Source organism: Tachypleus tridentatus, chromosome 11 (genome assembly GCF_004210375.1).
Source record: "Tachypleus tridentatus isolate NWPU-2018 chromosome 11, ASM421037v1, whole genome shotgun sequence".
In the NCBI taxonomy this organism is placed as follows: domain Eukaryota; kingdom Metazoa; phylum Arthropoda; class Merostomata; order Xiphosura; family Limulidae; genus Tachypleus; species Tachypleus tridentatus.
In genome coordinates, this window is record NC_134835.1 from 88,297,285 (window position 1) to 88,319,437 (window position 22,153).

The 22,153-nt window shown below is 31.7% G+C and overlaps 1 protein-coding gene across 1 annotated transcript in view; it reads right to left on the reverse strand.

Annotated features, from left to right (window-relative positions):
- LOC143232713 (histone-lysine N-methyltransferase 2C-like) overlaps positions 1-22,153 on the reverse strand; it is a 180,224-nt gene that overhangs the window by 3,786 nt on the left and 154,285 nt on the right. Inside the window, 8 exon segments of the mRNA XM_076468458.1 lie at positions 1,512-1,642; positions 4,360-4,496; positions 9,276-9,438; positions 9,993-10,110; positions 10,487-10,602; positions 11,459-11,702; positions 19,110-19,219; positions 20,194-20,304. Coding sequence (XP_076324573.1) covers positions 1,512-1,642; positions 4,360-4,496; positions 9,276-9,438; positions 9,993-10,110; positions 10,487-10,602; positions 11,459-11,702; positions 19,110-19,219; positions 20,194-20,304 — 1,130 coding nt within the window.

The window sequence follows — 22,153 nt, forward strand, 5'->3', positions numbered from 1 at the left end:
TAACTATTTCCTGAACAAATAATAAAATACAAGTGATGTTCCAGTAACTATCTTGTATGAATTTCTTACAGCTTTTGTTGCACAGTTAGAAAGCCAAATAAATTTTGAGACTCAGGGGAAATTGTCTACATTTGTATGTTATTAGTCTATGTTTTTTGGTTATTATTTAACTAAAAAGTTATTTAGTGCATAAATGCCAACATTATAAAAAAATTAGGTTTAAATGTCCTCAACTATTGACTGCAAGAAAAAGGTCTTTATTTCTTGTTTTTCATGTTTATTCTTTATTCATTATTGTAAAAATATGGATTTTTTTAAAAGTTAATTAAGGTTAGATTAGGTAAAATAAATAATAATAACAACATAACAAAAATGTTTCAAGAGGCATGTACACAAGCAGCCTGTGGGTATCATAATTCAATATCATAACATGACCTCTACTTTTCCCAAGTGATTTACAACTTAGAAATGTGTGCAAATAATCATTAGACATGGTTCAAAGGGCAATAAAACAGTAAAATATAATTATAAACAGATGCATACTGTTACCAGTTAAAGCTACTTAAGATGAATGTAGTTTCATGTTAGAATTTGAAATCACTCTAGAAATAAAAAAAATGGTATTAAGATTTAGTTCAATTACTTTTTGGTGGTTGTAAAGTTGATCAAATTTAACCTGACCAGCCTTGTATAAAATTAAGGTAGAAACATATTTAGGTTTTGGAGATTACGAGATGAAATTTGAGATATTTAAGATGAAGAAAAATATTTTTAATCTTAGCATGAAAAATATCTCTGCACACAGAATATTCAAAACAAATACTCAATATATTCATGGGAATATCTTTATTGTAGTTTATTAAAAATACTTCACTAAAAATATGATTTTTTTTGTATGTGAAAGACTACCACATTTTGTGAAGATATAGATATTATATTGAAAGTTAGATATATTAAATCTATAAAGACATTAAATGAGTACATAGAGACATGTACATGTGGATACTCAAATTGGCTGAGCCTGTGTTGAGAGAATTAATGGTAATTTAGATTAAAAGCAGGCTGGATACTGGGAATGCATTTGTGGAAAAGCATCACATTTAAATTAAGTAATTACAATAAATTTACACTAAAAACATGATTGGTATCTAAAATAGATTAAATCTTATCAAAGAAAATTTCTCTTTAAAATCCTACTATGAATTTTTTTCTCAATTCCATTTTACAGAGTAATATTTAGAAAAAGATAAAAGAGATTTTTTACAGTTTATCTCTCAATTAACATTTTTATAATGTTATCAAAATTAAAACAACAGTATGTTTAAACTTTCAAGTAATATTATAGCAACTTGTATAAATATAAAACTGAGAGAGTTAAAACCTTGGAATTATCATGAAAATCATACTCCCGATAAAAATGCATATTGAAGCACTAAACAATTCTATTTTATGATGATATATATAAATAAATTAAGATTTTCCTAATGCCACTCAGATTACTATTAACACACCTTTTAAAATGAGTTCTAAGTTTGGGTTCTGTTCGGGCACAACCAGTTGGATTGATAGCTAGAGGGAGTTCCAAGAGCGGTGAACGACCATACCGAAAATTGTAGTCAGTAAGGGTGTCTACCCCAGGAAGCTGAATAACAAAAAACAACAACAACAAAACTGTATTAACATTTATAATAACTTTAAAATAATAACAAATATCAAATTCACTGTAAAAAGGACTAAAAATGAATAAAAACTTCAGGCTATTTCTCAAATGGAATTATTATTGACAAATCTGTAGCCTCACTGCACCTAAGTAGATCATTGTATTGATACATTCTGATGACTTGTAACTTCACAGCTGTTTCCTTACGAAAAGTATCACTGCATTCCTTACATGGCCAACTTTATTGTAGTAGGTACACTGTATTTTATTCTGTTCAGTTTCAAGCCATGACCTATCTTCCAGCTGGTGTGAAACTGTCGTTCTCATTTACTGAGTTCAAAATCTATTTGGCTAGCCGATGACAATCCTTTGCTTGGCCTCCCCTGCTTCCTGTGAGAGTTTTTCAGATGTGAGCATAGATTCTGTACCAGGAATAGCCTTCAGCTCTACTAAAATCAATAAACTGTATTGGGTAGATACAGTTGAATATGTGATATTGCAGGTAATAATAAATTCAAAATTGGTTTATATTACAAATGTGACAGAAAACTACTATTAGGCCTATACATTTTTTTTTTTTCTCACCAACAACAGAAGAAAAATCTCTTAATTTCAAACTCTACACTGACACTTGCACCCTGCCAACAGGCCTACACATTGGTGAAACTTTTTTCACAACTTTCACATCTCTTATTTTACTAGAATTATCTGATGATTGTCTTAGACATTCATATAAAAGTTGATGTCACTGTGTCTGTAGGATATTGTTACCTTCCAGGCTTTCTTCACTCCCACTAACTGAATCAGTGTTGGTAGGCATATTAGTGGATTTTGCCTCAGCAGTTTTTGATCTATGGGGGCTAGGGCTGTCCCCCAATTACCTTCAACAAATCCAAAATTTAGAAGACTCACATTGATTGATAATAACAGAATTAGAATCAACTTAAATTCACTTGCCTTCATGACTGTACTTGCCACCTATCTGTCATTTTGTGTGCTATGCCACAGTGTAGCAAATACTTAAATAGTGATCTGCAGTGGAATATATATTTTTTGTAACTATATGGTTCCTTAGAGAAATTTCAAGTGGCTATTTATATGACAAACACTTTAAAGAAATTACTTATTTATATATGCCTTGACATAACAACATTTATAAACACACTCAAGATTACTGCACCTTATCAATTGCAACTCCTACAATTACAGATGGCCAGCTGCATAGCATATTTCCATGCTCTGGCAAACTGCATGTATTTATTTCATTGGTGTAAAAAAGGATAAATTCTCTCACAAAATGTTATTATGGTCATTATGGTTTGGATAATCTCCATATAGGTGATAGATATTAACATTTTGGTCAGATTTCCCATAAATTTATGCAAAATGATCAATAAATCAGCAATTTCCCTTATGGAATATCTTGCCTTTCTGCTAATTTCCCCTAATGAAACTTGATTTCCCTAGGAAACTGGAAAATTTTATCCCTGTACACAAAGTATGAACATCTAAACCTTTTGTTTGTTATTACTTTTTAATCAAAATACAAGAAAGCTTTAAATGTTTACTCTGAATCTGGACTTTTTTAACAACAACAAAATGATGTAAAATTGTACTGCAAGTTTACAGAGTGACAGTTGACAAATACTGTAACAGTTTAAAATGAAAACACACAAGCTTATCTGTCTGTATTTATACTTCTAGTTTGTTTACAATGAGAAACTATATTTGAATGGATAATTTACAAATATGGATGAACTTACTTATGAATTCAAAATGATAAAGATTAAACATGATCCTTTACAGAGACTAATCTGTTTCCAAAGTTCTTATAATGACAAAAATTAACATATATATCTTACCCAAAAACGAATGTGAAACTAAAGTTTGAGAAGTTGTAGTTAAACACTTGCAATATTACATAACAAGAATCAAATCATCATTTATAATTTGTACTTCCTCATGATTGAAGAAGAACAGCTATATTTTTGTTCACACAGTACATTAAAAATGTAGCCACAGTTGGTAAAAGTGCTATAACATAGTTTATTACAAGTATTATAATAACAGCATCTTAAGAGCAGTCACAAAATTTCTTTCTCCTGCAGTTGGAAGGGCAGATTTCAAAGGTATATTACAAGTTGGAATTCAAAACAGGAGAAAAAAATTTTTTTTAAATACTTAGTGAAAAAAACTTTTTCTCTCCTGTTTATACATGAAGTCATATAATCCACAATGTTCCTGTAAAATAGTGAAGGTACAGACAGGGAAATTAAAAAGAATATAGAGAAAACAAAGTCATTATCTTGTTTGAAAATGGACAGAATAATGTGCTTCCAAAATGAAATAGACACAAAAGCTCAGAAAATGAAGGTGGGTTGGTTAACACACACTGATGCCAGATCATGATGTCAATTTTGAAATTTGATAAATGTTAAATTAAGCCAACTTATATGTGCTAGTTTATCAAAAAAGAAATGTCTATAATAAAATTTTCTGATAATTAGACAATTGGATCTAGGAAAAAACAATAAGTCAAACAAAATAAAAAACTGCAAATACCTATATAGCACTGAAATACAAAACAGCATAATATAAACCACAACTAGTTCTCTTATAAAGAAAACTCATTTACCATATTTGACACAGATAAAAATCACTAATTTTGCTCATAAATATTGATATGTTGAATATCTTACAGATTCTAAAATATGAACAATAGCAGGTTCTGTTAAGCCAAAGAGATCTTCTCCTGTGATGAAATTTGGAAAGACATTGATGGTTTTGGCTTGTTGACGCATCTCTTGAATGGGCTCTAAAACTTGTTGCCACACACCTGAAAAACAAAATATTAGTGTGCTGTTTACATTCTAATAGTTTTACAATGATAAAAACACAACATATCAATAAAAACTTTCTGCCACACTCCTTAAAAAGTAGAAACCATTGTCTTGCTGTTAATATTTTATGAGCAGATATTTTAGTTTTACACTGTTTACACAAAATTACATACTCCTACTTAGCATGTAAGTATACATTACATATATGATGATGAAGTAATTAAAAGAACTTCAAAGAACTGCAAGAAGAAACAGAAATCCAACTACTGCATCTATTTGAAAATCATTTATATTCATTTCATAAAATACTTGCTAAGTGGTGTATTTGTGTGTGGAAACAAATTTTTGTACCTGCTTCTAGAAATACCAGTTATGTTAGGTAAAAATACTAGTCATTAATATATTTAATTGTGTGAGCATTTGTATAATGCTTAACACTATAACTACAGGTTTTCTCAAGGGCAGGGGTCAATAAGGCATATCGTCACTTTTATAGTTACATTCAAAATTTTATGAATATTTGACAATAAGTTTGGCTTAAATTGTAGATTATAATTTAAGTTTTAGTACTAAAAAATAGTTACTTTCTTAATGTAAAATTAAATATTAAAACAAAATTACAAAATAGTGTTTTTGTGTGTGTCATGTGATATGTTGAATGCAGAATTGGTTCAGACTAGATATGCTGATACCCAAAATACAAAGTCTACAGTTTCTTCCAAATAAGAAACTCAAATTACATATACTGACAAGCTAGAACATAACACAAGAACCTCCCATCTTTGCTACTTACTGAAATATCACTATATTTAGTGAATTAAATAAAGTGGTCCCATACACCTCTTCAATTTTTGTAAATATTTATTTATCCACACCTATTTCTCTCTATCAAGTGTTTATAACCAATCAAAAGTTCAGAATTTCTCCCCTATTGGCTTTCCCAGCCTTTACAAGATGTCTAGAAATCAAAAAAAATTTTTTTTTTTAAGTACAAAAAGAAGGGGTTAAAGGAGAAGGTGATAAAACAAAATTAAAAACCTGAATACAGTTTAGTTAGTAAGCCTGATAAATTATAGTGGAATTCTGTGAAACTGGGATAGTAATTTCCAATTTTTGTTTTTAAATTCATATATAAAATTAAAAAAATTAGTCTGTCTTACATCCTGCACATGTGAAATTTAGCAAAGCTTAGCATGCATACTATGGCAAGTGGGCACAAATTCTGTATCAATCATAAAGACAATTGTTTTTTGAATTTACTGTTCCAAGTTTTAAGAAAAATAACCAAAATTTAAGATTTTATTTGCAAATAATTGTTAAATATTATAATGTAATATAACTGACAAATGATTGTATTTAACAAAATACTGGTCCACTAGGAAGAAAAAAACTAAGATAGTTACATTTTGTAAAGTCAAGTTTTATGGTATTAGATACAGCAGCATGTGCTGCACCTGTGCCACATGATTGCAACGCTTGTAATGTTAGTCAGTAATTTAGCTCTACCTTATAATTTTTATGTTGGTTTACAAGATTGGTCACTTTGACCAAACCCATAAAGAGAGAAAATAGAGTAAATGATGGATAAGATATAAATGTTTCTAAAAAATGTTTGGTAGTTACCTAAAGGTTATTAGGAAGTTATAGAAATTTTGCCAGTTTTTTTATGTATAAAATTATTTTTAATCCTAAAATCAAAATTACTTTGCATTTTTGATAATCAATATTTGAAAAGAAAAAAATGTGCAGGCAGATATTTAATTTAAGACTTTTGAAAATTAATGACTGGTACTTTGTGTATGAAAGCCTTGTAAAATTTACTGATAATCTGAACAATTTCAAAAAAATATTATGTTCTCACACCCCTCACAGTAATTATTTATTTAAGAATAAAGGTGAAGGTAGTCAAAACAAATTTTTTATAATTAGTTTTCAATGATATATAAACAAAAATAAAACATTTGTAAAAGAACAATTACAACAAACTAATAGTTGCATAAACCATACATGGCATACAAAAAATAAATTTTCATCCATGCATGAAATTTCTTTGAATTTGAAATGTTCAAATGTTCATAAGCCAATTTAAATTTAATGACTCTTTTGTTCCTGTTTATTTCTTACAAGTTTTTCAAAGCATGGCACTTTGTTGCAGATAGCAATCTGCAAGTCTGCCTGTGCACCCAAGCGATTTCTAGATTTTGTCTTGATTGACAAAAGGGCACTAAATCCAAACTCGCATAAATATGTCGTCGCAAATGGGATGAGCACATTTAGTGCTTTTTCACAAAGCCATGGAAGCATGTCCATTGCCCGAACACCAATATTGTTCCAAAGATTTGTTTTCAAACTGCATTTCAAGAACTCGATTTGTGTACAGTTCAATAAGATCTTCCTTCAGTTTTTCATCATCCGACATATTATCCATTTTGAAGGAATACAGATTCATAATCCATTCTTCAGAAGTTTCCAGTTCTCCTCCAAAATATCCATCAAATGACTTTGATAGTATTTCCAAATGATCCACAATTTCTTCACACACATGGAATTAGGGACTCATCCTCACCTTCCATTTCTTCAAGTGATGGAAAATTTGAAAGATTCCCTCTTTTAAGTCGTCGACACCAAATATGTAACTTTTCTTTGAAAGCATTTAACTTTTCCCAGCATTTCAATATGTTTATGTTTTTCCCTTGAAGAGATACACTCAGGTCATTCATACGAGTGAAAATATCACTCAAATAGGTTAGCATTTGGTTGAATTCTCGTGATTCTATTTCTCCGGGAAGATTATAATCACTTTCCTTCAGAAAAGTTTTGACTTCTTCTCGCAGTTCAAAGAAGTGCATTAAAGCTCTCCCACGTGACAGCCAGCAGACTTCTGTGTGGAAAAGCAAAACTGAATGCTCACTTCCAAAATCTTCACAAAGTAGACTTGAAGAGGCGGTCGTTCAGAGCACGACCCCTAATCCAGTTGATGGTCTTCACCGAAGTGTCAAGGACCTTTTTCAACTTTGGAGACAATGTTTTTGATGCAAAAGCATGTAGATGAAGAAAACAGTGAGTCAATTGCAAGTGCAGAATCTCTTGTTTCATCAGTGCAACAAATCCTGATTTATTTCCTAGCATAGCAGGAGCACCATTGGTACACACAGAACCAATAATTTGGATATCTAAATCATATTTTGCAAATAAGTCCTTCACACACTGGAAGACATCTTTCCCTTTTGTGGTTGTTTTCAGATCTTCACAGAACAGGAAATCTTCCATTATGGCACCATCATGGACATACCTCACTAGTGCGATGAGTTGACTGCAATTTGCAACTTCAGTTGTTTTGTCCAATTGGAGAGAGATTTTCAAGGGACTAGCCCTGATATCTGCGATAACTTGGTCCAAAATGTCCGAATTCAAATCACCAATTCGGTTTTGAATAACATTATTTGATAACGGCACCAATTTAAGCTTGTTTGAGGCTTCTTTTCCCAGAACAATTGTTGTAATTTCCAATGTACGCTGTTTTATCGCCTCTTCTGCAATTGTGTGGGGCTTCTTTGATTTGGCTACTTTATACGCTACATGGTATGAAGCCATCAGCAGTGGTTTGTCAGCAGATATAAAACCTAATTTTGGAAGGGTTGCTCGAGAATCAAAGCAGGCCGTTCTACCTTTCAACGATTCAACATCATGGCCTGCAACAGCTACTCCACCATGCCGGTTGTTGAAGTGTTCCTGCAGCTTAGATGGCTTCAAATGTGCGTTTGAAAGGACAGCGTCATAAAGCATGCACTGGGGTTTTTGCAGATCCTCAGTTGTTCCGATGCAAGTGAAACCAAACTTCACATAATCATCATTCCATTTCCTTTTCTTTGACATAATGAAGTTTTTTTGCACAAACACAGAATCAACAATGCACTGACTACCATAGCATTACGCATGGGTTTATATACTCTGTGAAACTTACTAGAACATTCTCGAATATACGCCACATGATGTCATCCATTAATTCTGGATACTTCTGGAAGTTTCTCAAGTCACAATCACATGAATACACAACATAAATAAATAATAGACACTTTAAGATGGCGTTCACGAACGTAACCTAATTAGTTGTGCAGAGTATTTAGGTCACGTTTACGTTTCGTGTGTTGTTTGTTTACAGTTGTACATTAAGATTTTGGTCTGCGCCAGTGATGGTAGAAACGATGGTTTATTGTAACAAGGTGAAAAGCTTGTGTGTAACAAGAAAAATAACGAAATAAAAATCAAACATAACTTTTGAATATATAGGACAGTACCCTTAATATAAACAAAAAAAAACTGAAATGTTATCTTGCACCCCCTGGAATGGTACCTTGCACCCCCAAAGGGTGTGAGCACCCCTGGTTGGGAACCACTATTCTATGTTAAAATAGGTGCAGAAAACACAAACTGTTATAGTCACCTGGATAATATCAACCTAATACTCCGAACCGAGCTGGGTACTTTTGCTAGTATAAAATGCAACAACCATAGGAAAGAAAACATCTCTGTTTCTAGTACTTTAAAGAAAAGCCCTGTCTGATGCATTCCAGATTATAAAATAAATAGAATTTGGATTAGCATTTCATTATTTATGATACTAACATGAAACTTTTGTAATAGTTCCTTTGATTGTAAATACTTACAAATTACCTGAAAAAGACATATTCATGAAATAACCACAAGATAATGCACTTTGAAATACAAATCAAAGTCTAAATTGCTGATGATAATTCTTTTGCATGAGTCCTCACCCTTAGGAGAAGAATCTTTTAAAGTGAGTTCATCATGGCCTGGTTCTTGCACCTGTATTTGAAAATCTGGTTTTCCATTAAAGTCAAGTATGCTGCAAACATAGCGACAGCGCTTTCCAAGTCTTCGAATACTCCAGTACATCCTCACAATCTTGTATCCCACCTGTAAAAAAAACAACAACTTGCATCTAAGTACATTTCTTTAACAATAAGTAGCCTTTCAGTTCTATTTCCAGCATACTGTTATGATAAATATAAGGATTTTCATTAAAGAAAAACCTATTTCTCTTTACATTATTACTCAGTAGGAAAAAAGTGTTTTGCAAAAGCCAATTTATACTAAGTTTTAAAAGTCAGAGCACTAAATGAAAAACATATGTAATATACTGAAAGATACTTATTCCCTACAATTATATTACTTTCTAAAATAATTTCACAGTCCAAGTGATTTTGATATTATATAAAGAGTATCTTTTCTATTTGTATGTGTGAATTACAAAACAAGTAATGCCAGAATGGAGATGAAAAACACTCTACAAAAGAACTTATCCTGCTTCAAAAGAGACTATTTTTTTCCTGACATAAATTGAAGCTAGTATTTCAGAAATATCTTTTTAAAAGGATATCTAAAACTTTCCTGTAACAATTTTACTTTTGTGTGTGCTTGAGTTTTTGTATTCTAGAATGAATAAAAAAATATCACCAACATCAACCTACAGGATAAATAGAAGTTGGGCTGTGAAAAGCTTGAAGCTGGTGAGGCAAAAGCTGACCAATGTTCAAGAAAATGAGACTTCCAATACGAATGAGGTGTTTGTCACCCTGGTGAATCATGCTAAAATGCAACAAAAACAACACAATAAACAAACACAATTCTATAACAGACTAAGTCTTACTTGAATATTCATGAAATATATGATTATCCATACATTTTGTATCAATATTTCACATTGTGAATTAGACTGAACATAAAACAACCATTCAATGAATGCAGAAGCTGCAAAGTGCTAATAGTCTGACATTAATACAATGTTTACTCATCAACAAAATGCACTATTAAGCAATGACATTCATGTATCTTTTTTCAGTTATTAAGAGACGGGAGTCGAAGATAAAAAAAAACTCTAAGATCTTAAATTATTGCTCCTTTCAAATACCAACATGTATTATTTAAAAAAAAAAACAGCAACCTATTCATCAAAACACAATACCTTGCAATCTGCTTATGTTCCTCTCTATTAATGTAAACCCTCCTAAATACAGCCACTGATTCCAATTCACTGTCCAGTGTAGGAACCTTAGGGACATGTTGCGGACAAAGCATAGTCTGTAATAAACAAAATATGATTATTAGAAATTTGTTTGCTACAAGATTCATTTTTTAACAGAAAATATTAAGATGTATGACAGCTAATCCAAGTCTTGTTTTATAAGCAATACTATTTTTCTTTTCACATCTTAAGACCTTATGCCTCTTGTATCTATTAGTAAATAATTTTTAAGCTCCTTTAACACACTTCATCATATTAATTTATACATTTATAACAGTGATTACTAGTTCAATTTCCCATTCTAATAACATACACACACAAAAACATGCATCTGTTACAAAAACAAATTATGAAATATTTTTTAGCCTAATAATTTTAATTAGATACTCCACAGATGTCTACTTTCTTATTACTTTTAATTAAGACAATCACCCTTTGGGAAGCTTCCTAATGATTCTGTAAAGAAGAGACATATATGATATTAACTTTAAAACATATCTGCCAAGGACCAATAGTACTATATTTTTGTTTTAATGCTAAAGTAAACTAAATTTGCTGTTACATAATTTTTAAAAATATACTACAATTATTCTTCATCTTATATTAGCTAATCACAATTTCTTGTGCAGCTGTTTGTTCTGATCATAAGTAAAGTTTTGCTGTATGCTCTAAAATTTGAGTAAAAGCAGACCAACACTGTTTTTTATATTTAAATTTTTATCGTGTTTAACAACTATTAAATCTGAAAGCAAAACAAAACAGATCACTAAACTAAAAATAAGCAGAAAAAATTAAAGAATTTGTCAATCATCTCAACTACAATCATTATTTACATTATGACTGAAGTAGTTCATTTAATGTGTTTTTATGACATAAAAAAATAAGAGTAAAAATGGATTCTGTAGCAAATACCTTATCTTTATAAAAAATGCATTTTTCTTCTACTGCACATGGAAAATGGTAAACATTGGTGCATCTAGGTCTGAAGCAACGTAAAGAAGCACCAACTTTTTGGCAACGTACACAAGCTGAGACCAAGGCTCTTTTGAAGGCTGTGTCCACATTGATCAAAGCTCCATTCACTGTTTCATAAACCTCTGCTGACCAAAGGGCACAGTTCAAATGGACCCACTTATTGACATCTGCATTCAATAATCTGAAAAAAAGTATAAATAATAATGGCACATGAAGCTAACATTTTAAGACTTTTTGTTCCACACTAAAGTATTTCATAATACTTAAGTTTGTTTGTTTGTTATCTGTGCTGTACATCCCCAAAAAAGATACTGACATCCAGTTTTTGTGACTGTAAGCCTTTAGATATATCCCAGAGCCACTGGGGTCATATGTAGATACGTTTAAGCTATTAATGATCATCACTTATATTTCAATTTTCAAGGCTATAACTGCAAATTGTAATTAAAAGAAGTTTGTCTAACAAATAATCATTATATTTTCAGACATATCAACCAAAGATTAAAAAGCTAATTATATGCTGTCTCTATAATAATTCTGTAATGATGAATCCAACAAATATCCACATTTTATTTGTTTAATAAATGTATTATTTTACACTACTAATAATTACATACAGAAAAATATTATGGGTGGTTTCTAACCAACCGTTATGACCCTGAAAGGAGTTGCATTTAAAATTGAAAAAAATTAACAATCCTCATTTTTTACATCACATGTTGCATCTGTGCTTTACTTTATTAATAGGCTGATACCATTATAAACACAGACTACACTTAATTACAAGCATAAATCTAAACTATGTTCTTCCCATCTTCATTTGCTGACATACAAATAAATTTCTTAAGCTGACCAGTGAAACCTCACCCTCCCTCTAGTCTTTTTATACATTTTGCTAAAATTCTTTACTAGGCCACTGGACATATTCAAAACCAATAAAATGAACCATTTCTCTTAGAAAGGCATGATCTAGATTTCCATACATCTAAATGTATCTTAAAGAATCTTTCTTTAACCTATTTATAGATTACTTATTTCAGTTTTTTATGTATTTGTTGACTGTTATTATAGCACAGTTCTAACAAAAAAAAAACACAAATGTAAAAGTTATAACATTTTTAGTTCATGTAATTAACTTAATACACCCAAAATTACATTAGCACACTGCGTGATCACATACCAACATCAGTTCACACCTAGTCGTGAGTTGTTTTCTAAACTTCCTACAACAAAACATTTGGCTGTGATTTATTACTTTTCACACACAAATTTGGTATAAAGAGCAGCAACAAAAGTCATAATTTTCCCATGCTGAAAATGTATTTCCAATAGGTACTTCCCTCTTCTCACAAGATTAATTATTCTTGTTCACTGCTGCCCTCTATACGAGAACCTTTTTATCATGCATACTACATGTCTTTGCCACCATCTTATAGAAATCAAACCATTTCTATGTGTCTCTCATGCAAATTATCATACATCACTTCTCTACCAATAGGAGTAAAGTACACTCACGCAAATCCTTTTATGTGCTTCTACCAAAGTATCATTTCGAAGTTTGGCAGGTGACAGAAGCATCAGAAGTGGGTGGGGAGGAAAGATGGGAAGTGTGAATAGAGGGAAGTACTTATCAGGAAACATTTTAAGTACAGAAATATTATAATTTCTGATAAGGTACTTCCTTCCGCTCCTAGAATTCCACACTGACTAGGAGGAGAGACTGGTGCAATGTAAGGTCATACTCCTAATAAGTGTCTGAAAGATACCTATATAAATGAGAGTCGGATCCAAAGAGAGAGACCTCACCATTTCTGATCCAGGTATACTCTTTACCCATTTGTGTGCATGTGCAGTATAGTAACAAATTCCACAATAAGAAAAGTGGGTGAACAAAGATGTGTTCCATGATATTGAGTGGCTGGAGCACACAGGACTATATATGATAAGTCAACTACATCCAAAACCTCCTCATGAGGTACCAACATCTGTGCAAGGGTATGATGAAGATCATACATTCTTCACCCCCAACCTAAGAACCAGAAATTAAGAACCACTCTGATACTTGGGTATGACACAAGATTAGTTCTGATCTATTAAACCAAGACTTTAACATCTGGTATCAAAAGTCTATCACATGCACCCAACTCCTGTAACCATGAAATAGGTCAGAATCATCCACAGGGCAATAATATCTGCATAATAAGAGAGAACAAGAGTGAACCAAGGACAGAACCAGAACAATCCTATATATCTCTGCTATGATCTACAACACAGAAAAAGGAAATTGTGGGAGGGAAATAGACAGCATGAAACCCATGTGAGGACTTGTGTTGATTGGTTTACTGAAATTAAAAAACAGTGTGCAGGGTACTGACACTGATGTGAGGGGAGGATGAGGGCTTCCAATCAATCAAAGGGTGAATTGCATTTTGGCATCTCACTCTACTGTATGGTCAACTGCATATCAGAGTATATTACATCACCACCAACATATGCTGAACTGAATGGATACAGCCATTTTACATGGAACCTATCCAGCAGGGTATAGCCATGAATGACCACCTCAGTGGCTTTGAATTGGTAAGTGGTAAGGACTCCCATGCTCTATTAGAAGAAAAAGAGGCTGAGAGCCCAAAAAAATGTCAACACCCAAGACAGTGCAATGAGTGACCATGAAACCCTATTTTGAAAAGCAGATCATACAGGTTTATTCAATCAAGGCATGGCAGGGATAGGCAGCTATTTCCTTTTGCTTTATCCAAGAAGTCCATGGATGATTCAGTCCAAGATGAGCCAATTTATGAAGCTAATATCTTGGGGTTATTCACCTACAAGCAATTTTGTGAAACACCCAATCTCAAAGGTGAGCATGAGAAGCCATAGAAAGGAAATCACTAGTCAACATGGCATACAATGTGGACTTAAGAGTTGAAGTCTAAGTCTGGTCAGGCATCACTCACCACAGAGTGGTATCCATGTAATGAAGATATGAAAAATGGGCCCCTGAAAGAAAACCCAAGGAAGTCAAAATCATGATACAGTATAAAAAAATGGGAGATGAATACATTAGGGTTTGTCAAAATGCTTAATTGTAGAAATTCCTCTTAAGGCTGATTGCAATGAAAAATGAGGGCTAAGGTGAAATGTCAGATTTGAGAAGAGATAATGCAGAACAAAGGATTGTGGGAAGAGGACATGGAGGAATAAGCCAACTAGCTTGAATGAAGAACCCAACTTGTGAGGGTAAAAGGGAAGATATCTCTTGGATGAAGAGAGTTGCCATGGGATAAACTGATCAGAATGAGAACCATAGAAAGAAGTCATGCAGACAACAGAACAACAAAAGGCACTTACAGGAAATGGAAGTATATCTTGATTGAGATGAGGAAAAAGATGAGAAACAGAAGGAAAGGAAATAAGTGAAAAGGAGGAGTTACCCTCGTGAACTGCCAAGATTTTGAAATGGAAGGAACAATCCAGATAAAGGAGAAGACAGGTAATGGTGATAAAGTGTGCATGTGACACTGGTGGAAAATAAGTCAGACTGCTAATGCCTACAGGCCAAAAGGAAAAGCAAATATGTTTTAACCCTTTCCAGATAGGTCACCTGTAAAAGGCCACATCATCAAGTTTACTGACTCTCATTCAAAATTTTAATGAACTGCTATTTTATGACTTCATGTCATTAGGTCTGGTATCAAACTGTAGATTACAATTCAAATTTTTATAAATTATTTAATTTCTTAATTGACAAGTAAATATTAAACAAAAACATCTAAACATTGATTTTTGCGTGTCATGTGGTAAGCTGAATGCAGCACTTATTCAAATTAAATGTTTGCAATGTCACAAAGACTATAGTTTTGTGTGAATTAGTAACTCAAATTACTGATACTGAAAAGCTAGAATTTAAAGTAAAAACATTTTATCTTTTCTATTTGTTGAGCTATCACTATATTTAGTGAATGAAACACATTGACCCACACACCTCCTCTTATTTTTGGAAATGGTGCCTTACATGCACTTATTTCTGTATATGACATGTGAATAAGCAGTCAAAAGCTCAGAATATCCCCTTAGTGATTTTCTAAGCCATTTCCAAACATAACGGTGTCCACTCTTCAAGACAAACCTTTGTGCTGGTAAGCTGAGTCTTTAGTCTGTTCAAAATTTCATATTTATTTAGAAACAAATTAGCTTAGTTACTAAACATAATAAATTATAATATAAATTCTTTGATATCACTGAAGTAATTTACAATTATTTGCTTATTCAAATGTATATATAAAACCTAAAAGAAATTATTTCGATTCACATCCTCCACATAAAATTTCTTCAGGCTTAGCAAACGACAAGCAGAGCAAATGAGTACAAAGATCATTGTTTGCTTTATTTCTTTATTCACTGTTCTAAATTTTAAGAAAAATAAGTTTAAGAACTTGTTTGAAGAGGCGGTCGTTCAGAGCGCGAACCCTAATCCAGTTGATGGTCTTCACAGAAGTATCAAGGATCTTTTTCAACTTTGGAGACAATGTTTTTGATGCAAAAGCATGTAGATGAAGAAAACAGTGAGTCAATTGCAAGTGCAGAATCTCTTGTTTCATCAGTGCAACAAATCCTGATTTATTTCCTAGCATAGCAGGAGCACCATTGGTACACACAGAACCAATAATTTGGATATCTAAGTCATATTTTGCAAATAAGTCCTTCACACACTGGAAGACATCTTTCCCTTTTGTGGTTGTTTTCAGATCTTCACAGAACAGGAAATCTTCCATTATGGCACCATCATGGACATACCTCACTAGTGCGATGAGTTGACTGCAATTTGCAACTTCAGTTGTTTTGTCCAATTGGAGAGAGATTTTCAAGGGACTAGCCCTGATATCTGCGATAACTTGGTCCAAAATGTCCGAATTCAAATCACCAATTCGGTTTTGAATAACATTATTTGATAACGGCACCAATTTAAGCTTGTTTGAGGCTTCTTTTCCCAGAACAATTGTTGTAATTTCCAATGTACGCGGTTTTATCGCCTCTTCTGCAATTGTGTGGGGCTTCTTTGATTTGGCTACTTTATACGCTACGTGGTATGAAGCCATCAGCAGTGGTTTGTCAGCAGATATAAAACCTAATTTTGGAAGGGTTGCTCGAGAATCAAAGCAGGCCGTTCTACCTTTCAACGATTCAACATCATGGCCTGCAACAGCTACTCCACCATGCCGGTTGTTGAAGTGTTCCTGCAGCTTAGATGGCTTCAAATGTGCGTTTGAAAGGACAGCGTCATAAAGCATGCACTGGGGTTTTTGCATATCCTCAGTTGTTCCGATGCAAGTGAAACCAAACTTCACATAATCATCATTCCATTTCCTTTTCTTTGACATAATGAAGTTTTTTTGCACAAACACAGAATCAACAATGCACTGACTACCATAGCATTACGCATGGGTTTATATACTCTGTGAAACTTACTAGAACATTCTCAAATATACGTCACATGATGTCATCCATTAATTCTGGATACTTCTGGAAGTTTCTGGAGTCACGATCACGTGAATACATAACATAAATAAATAGACACTTTAAGATGATGTTCAGGAACATAACCTAATTAGTTGTGCCGAGTATTTAAGTCACATTTACATTTTGTGTGTTGTTTGTTTACAGTTGTACATTAAGATTTCGCTCTGTGCCGGTGACAGTAGAAACAATAGTTTATAGTAACAAGGTAAAAAGATACATCTGCAACAAGAAAAATAAGAAATAAAAATTGAACGTAATTTTTGAATATATAGGACAGTACCCTTAATATAAACAAAAAAAAACAACAACAACTGAAATGTTATCTTGCACCCCTGGTTGGGAACCACTGATCTAATTGATGACCAAATTACCACTTTATACCAGTTACATTTAATTTTTAATATAGTATGTTTATCTTCACAAAATTTGGCAGATTTTTGGTACACATTGCAAGTCTTATACACATACATACATGCAAAAAGTTTTTTTGCAAAGTATTTTTAATAAAGATTTGTCTACCAATATACTGTATTTTTACTGATCCAAGTGAAGTGTTTTTTATGTTAAAATTACAAATACTTTTCTTCATCTTGAAATTCTTTTCTGTAATCTATAAAACCTCCTAAATACATACATTTTTTACAGTAAAATTTATATTTTATCTGTCATAATTTTCTGCCCTAACTCTATACGGTCAATCTGGCTAACCTTGTAACCACAAAAAGACATGAAATAAATTTTTTTTTTTAAAGCATACAATTAATACTTGAAACCATCAGTACTTGGTGAAACCCCATAACTACAAAATTGAGAACATACTAGACAAATGTACATTTCACAAGTACATAATTTATCAGGGCCACAGTTTTGCCAGAAAAGGCACCACCAGGTACACACTGAAATATTTTGTAGTGAGGTTTATATACACACACACACAAAAGATTAAACAAAAATAGAGGAGTGAGTATGACCACCTAGAGACAAGTGGGGATGAGCTTAAGTTGGTTTCGTCATTTAGAACTTTGTCTGCATTTATTTTGACATCTATTTATTTCGAAAACATCTGTACTGTCTAGTTTTTACCTTTTTCATGGGCATGTAAAATTTTGTAGTTTCTTTCTGGATTAAATTGGTGTTTAATTTCAATAAGGTGGGATGCAAGGTTGAGTCCATTTCCTTAATTTCCAGCTTCTAGAACATTCTTTAATTCTTGTTTCTATGGTTCATTCTGTTTGACATACAAATACACTATTGCAATCTTAATACATTCATTTTTTCCTAGGATGTTTTTACAGAAGAAGGTTGGTCTCTAGATTTCTTAGTTTGAGGTGTTATATATATTTTGTGAGAATTTCCAATGTAGCTCATCTTAAGCTATTTTTTTTTTTATTTTGTTGTCTCTTGGTACATTATGGGTATACTGATTTAAAATTTTTAACTTTCAATTTTTTGAGCAAAAATAGGTGAATTAACTTTGTTGTATAACCACTGTTAACACCAATTTGTTTTATAGTTATAAATTCAATTTCATAACGTTCAGATAATAAGAATGCGGTGATAAGTACATGTAACAAAGTACAAAACACAATAAATTTTCAAGATACTGGATGACTTGGAAAAGCACATGTGATGGTGTAATTATAAGTCAATGTTCTGAAGCTTTCAAAACAATGTATGATGTTACTAATGTAAATATTTAAGTCCAAAAAGTAAATGTTTTTGTTTTCACAAAATTCCATAGTAAATTTAATAAATCTCTCTTGAGAATTTAAATTTTTACGAAGTTACAAAATTGTCAATTCAAAGTACCAAATAAACGGAAATGAAAAAAATTACTATAGAATTAAATTGCATGAAATTTGGTAAATATTTAAAAAATATTAGAACTGTGAAGAACTGCACATATTTTACTATTTGTATGAATTTTACAAAATTTTATTTCAGACCAAAGTTACCAACAATATCTATGCAGAACTAAAATAAGTATTACCTAAAAAATATACATAAGAGTATCCTGATTTTAACCTAGAAATAACAAGTATTTCTTAAGAGAAAATGTTCTTACCTAGCTGGACCTTCTGTATCTCCATCACCAACCTCATGACACAAAACACATCTTCTTTCATCTTTTGGCAACTTGTCTGGCTTAACACATATTGAGATACTATCCAAAGCCTATAAAATCCAAGATTTAATGAGATTAAGTAATAATATTTAGGTAAGTGAAGAAAACACAAGTCCAGAATTCACTTGGAATGACAAAATAGCAAAAAATAAACTACTGTCATATTGGTCAAATTGACCAATCTCGTATAGAGTTAGGGTAAAGAAAATAATGGGTAAGGTACATAAAGTTTTATTGAAAACAAATGTATGAAACTTATTTAGAAGGCCTGAAATTACACAAATGTAATTAAAAACATTTTAACATAAAGAAAAGTATTTCCGATTTTAACATAAAAATCACTTTTGACATGGAATATTCCAAACAAATGCTTGAAATATTAATGGCCAAATCTTTTTTTTTAATTTCTTTAAAACACTTTACTGAAAATATATTTTTTGTAAGTGAAAGGCTGATAACATTTATTGAAAGACTGCCATACTATATTAAAAGTTAGTAATAACAAATATATCAAGATTTTGAATGAGTACAAAAAGAAGTCATGTGTTTGGTCAAATTGATCGAGTCTCTGTTAGAAAAGTAAATAACTGTTGTCAGGAGTGTTCATATTACTGACCAAAAACAAGCAAAACTTTTCAAACAGTAGATGTAATATGATTCATGCTCAACATAAATGGACAGCGACTGCTTTACTTTAGAATGGAGCTTGAATTTGTAATTAAGTCGTACATGTGCAGGCAGGGTTTTATGTTAACTACTATCTTGGTAATGAGCTGTTACAAATGAGCTATCCTTCTCAGTTAATGATCACTGGTGGAAAGTCACATTTACAACTTTCAACTAAAGAAACGTTGAACTATGACTCATAAATCCTCATAACAATAATAATACAACTCTTTCATAAAGACAAATTAAAAAAAAAACATTTTTACCTAACTCCCAAAATCAAACACACCAGATTAATAATCCCTTATGAAAGAGCTTTCACTGCTTCTTTAGTTTTACTCTAAGTCACTATATTTACCTGTCCAACTTCTTCTTCAGATGGACTTTTGTACTTTGGAGAAGAAACATAACTTTCATTCCACAATTTCCAGCGCAAGCCATGCCACTTTTTTGGAAGAGGTTCAGAATCCTGTAAAACAAAATAAACTTTTTTTAATGTTACATGAAGTAATGTTAACTAATGCAGATAACTTGAAAGAAAATGTTTTTAATAAGTTAGTTAGTACTTAGGTCAACCACATCAATAAAAATTGTGTAAAAACCTTACAAAATCCAATTTGAAATGTAAATTGGTGATTTTAAATAATAAAATGTTAAAAGCTAGCCAATTATGGGTCTAACATTAAGAGTTCTGATAATTCTATTAGGGTAGATAATACAAAAAAAAACCTTCTTGCTTTCACTCTACACTTTAATCATAACAACAGAAAAGATAGCTTCTTTTTTTCTTTTTATTAAAGGAACTGTTTTAATTCCTACAAACATATATTCTCAAGTGTGTTACTTCATGATTGTGATAAGAAAAATATGAATTTTCAGACATCCAGTAAGCTGGTGAAAAAGTAGTTACTGTGTTTACTTTTGAAGTACCACAGCAATGTTCACAAAATACATATTTTCATAAAACTTTATTAATTTCTAAGATTAGGTTTCTATTTATAACTAAAAACCACCAACACATCAATTACAGAAGAGCAACCACAAAATACCCAATCATGAAGAGGACTAATTTCTCCAAAACCTAACATTCTATTTTTTTTCCCTCTTTTGGTAATTGTATTTGTCCCTGACATACCAGAGACTACAATGTTTAACTCTCTCTTCCCATCAATAAAGAAAAAAAATTGTTATATCTAGAAATGTTTTACTGTAATACATATCTTTTCATATAACTGAATCATTTCATGGCAACTAAAAGACAACTTGTGATCTTCTGTTTTAAACATGATATTATGTAAATGTAGTTCAACATAGCTTTGGCCAACTAGTATTCATGCTAATGGGTTTTAAAGGATTATTTTTATTATAGTAGTAATATGATATTCACAAAGTTTATAAAAATGTAAAACTAGTCAGAATTACTTCTGTTGTGCAACAGTTACATGACCTGCCTAATCATATATGTGGTTAGGAACACAGAATTTTAAATGAATCTGGTGGTGATGCAGGGCACCTCAGTGACTGCAAAATTAAACCTACTCCCCAACAAACACTTCTAATACGAAAGACACTTTAAGTCCCATGATCTAATAAAAATGACAAACTGATTAAATCACCTGATAAGAGACATCAGATGTAGCAGTGCTTTCAAAACCTGAGAATTGGTAACAATGATAAAAACTCATTAATACTGTTCCCACTCAAAAATCTGCAGTACCAGTACTCAAAGTGTTTCTAAACAAATCAACAAATTCACACACAAAACCTAATCACATTAACACTGCTATCTAAGATGGGGCTCTCGTAAATAATACATTCATTTCCCTATGCAATGCACAGTACTATCTACAACAATCTCTTTCTCATGCATACAATGACACTGTCTGTACTTTTATACTTCTAATTTTGTTTTCGAATATTTTCATTAAGTTTAAAAAGTTTATTATGCATGCATAAAGATTATTCTTTTAATTATAAAAACAATAATAACATGTAACTAGATTTTTAAACATTATTTGATTTTGTTCAGAGAATAATATACAGTAACTACAGTTAACTTTAATAAATCTCAATATTAAAAAGATGTATGGCACTTCAAAACTAGATTAATTTACATTACAAAACAAAAACTGACACTAAAGGGTATTTAGATTAAAATACAATTCAGTTACTAAGTATTTCTGTTGTAAGAATGATAAAAAGTATTTGAAATTTAAAGGAATATTCAAAATGTTTTTCTCCCAATATATTTTACTTTACGTTCCAGTTGAAAAACACCTCTTTAGAACAAGCCATTAAATAACAGAAAATTATTAAAT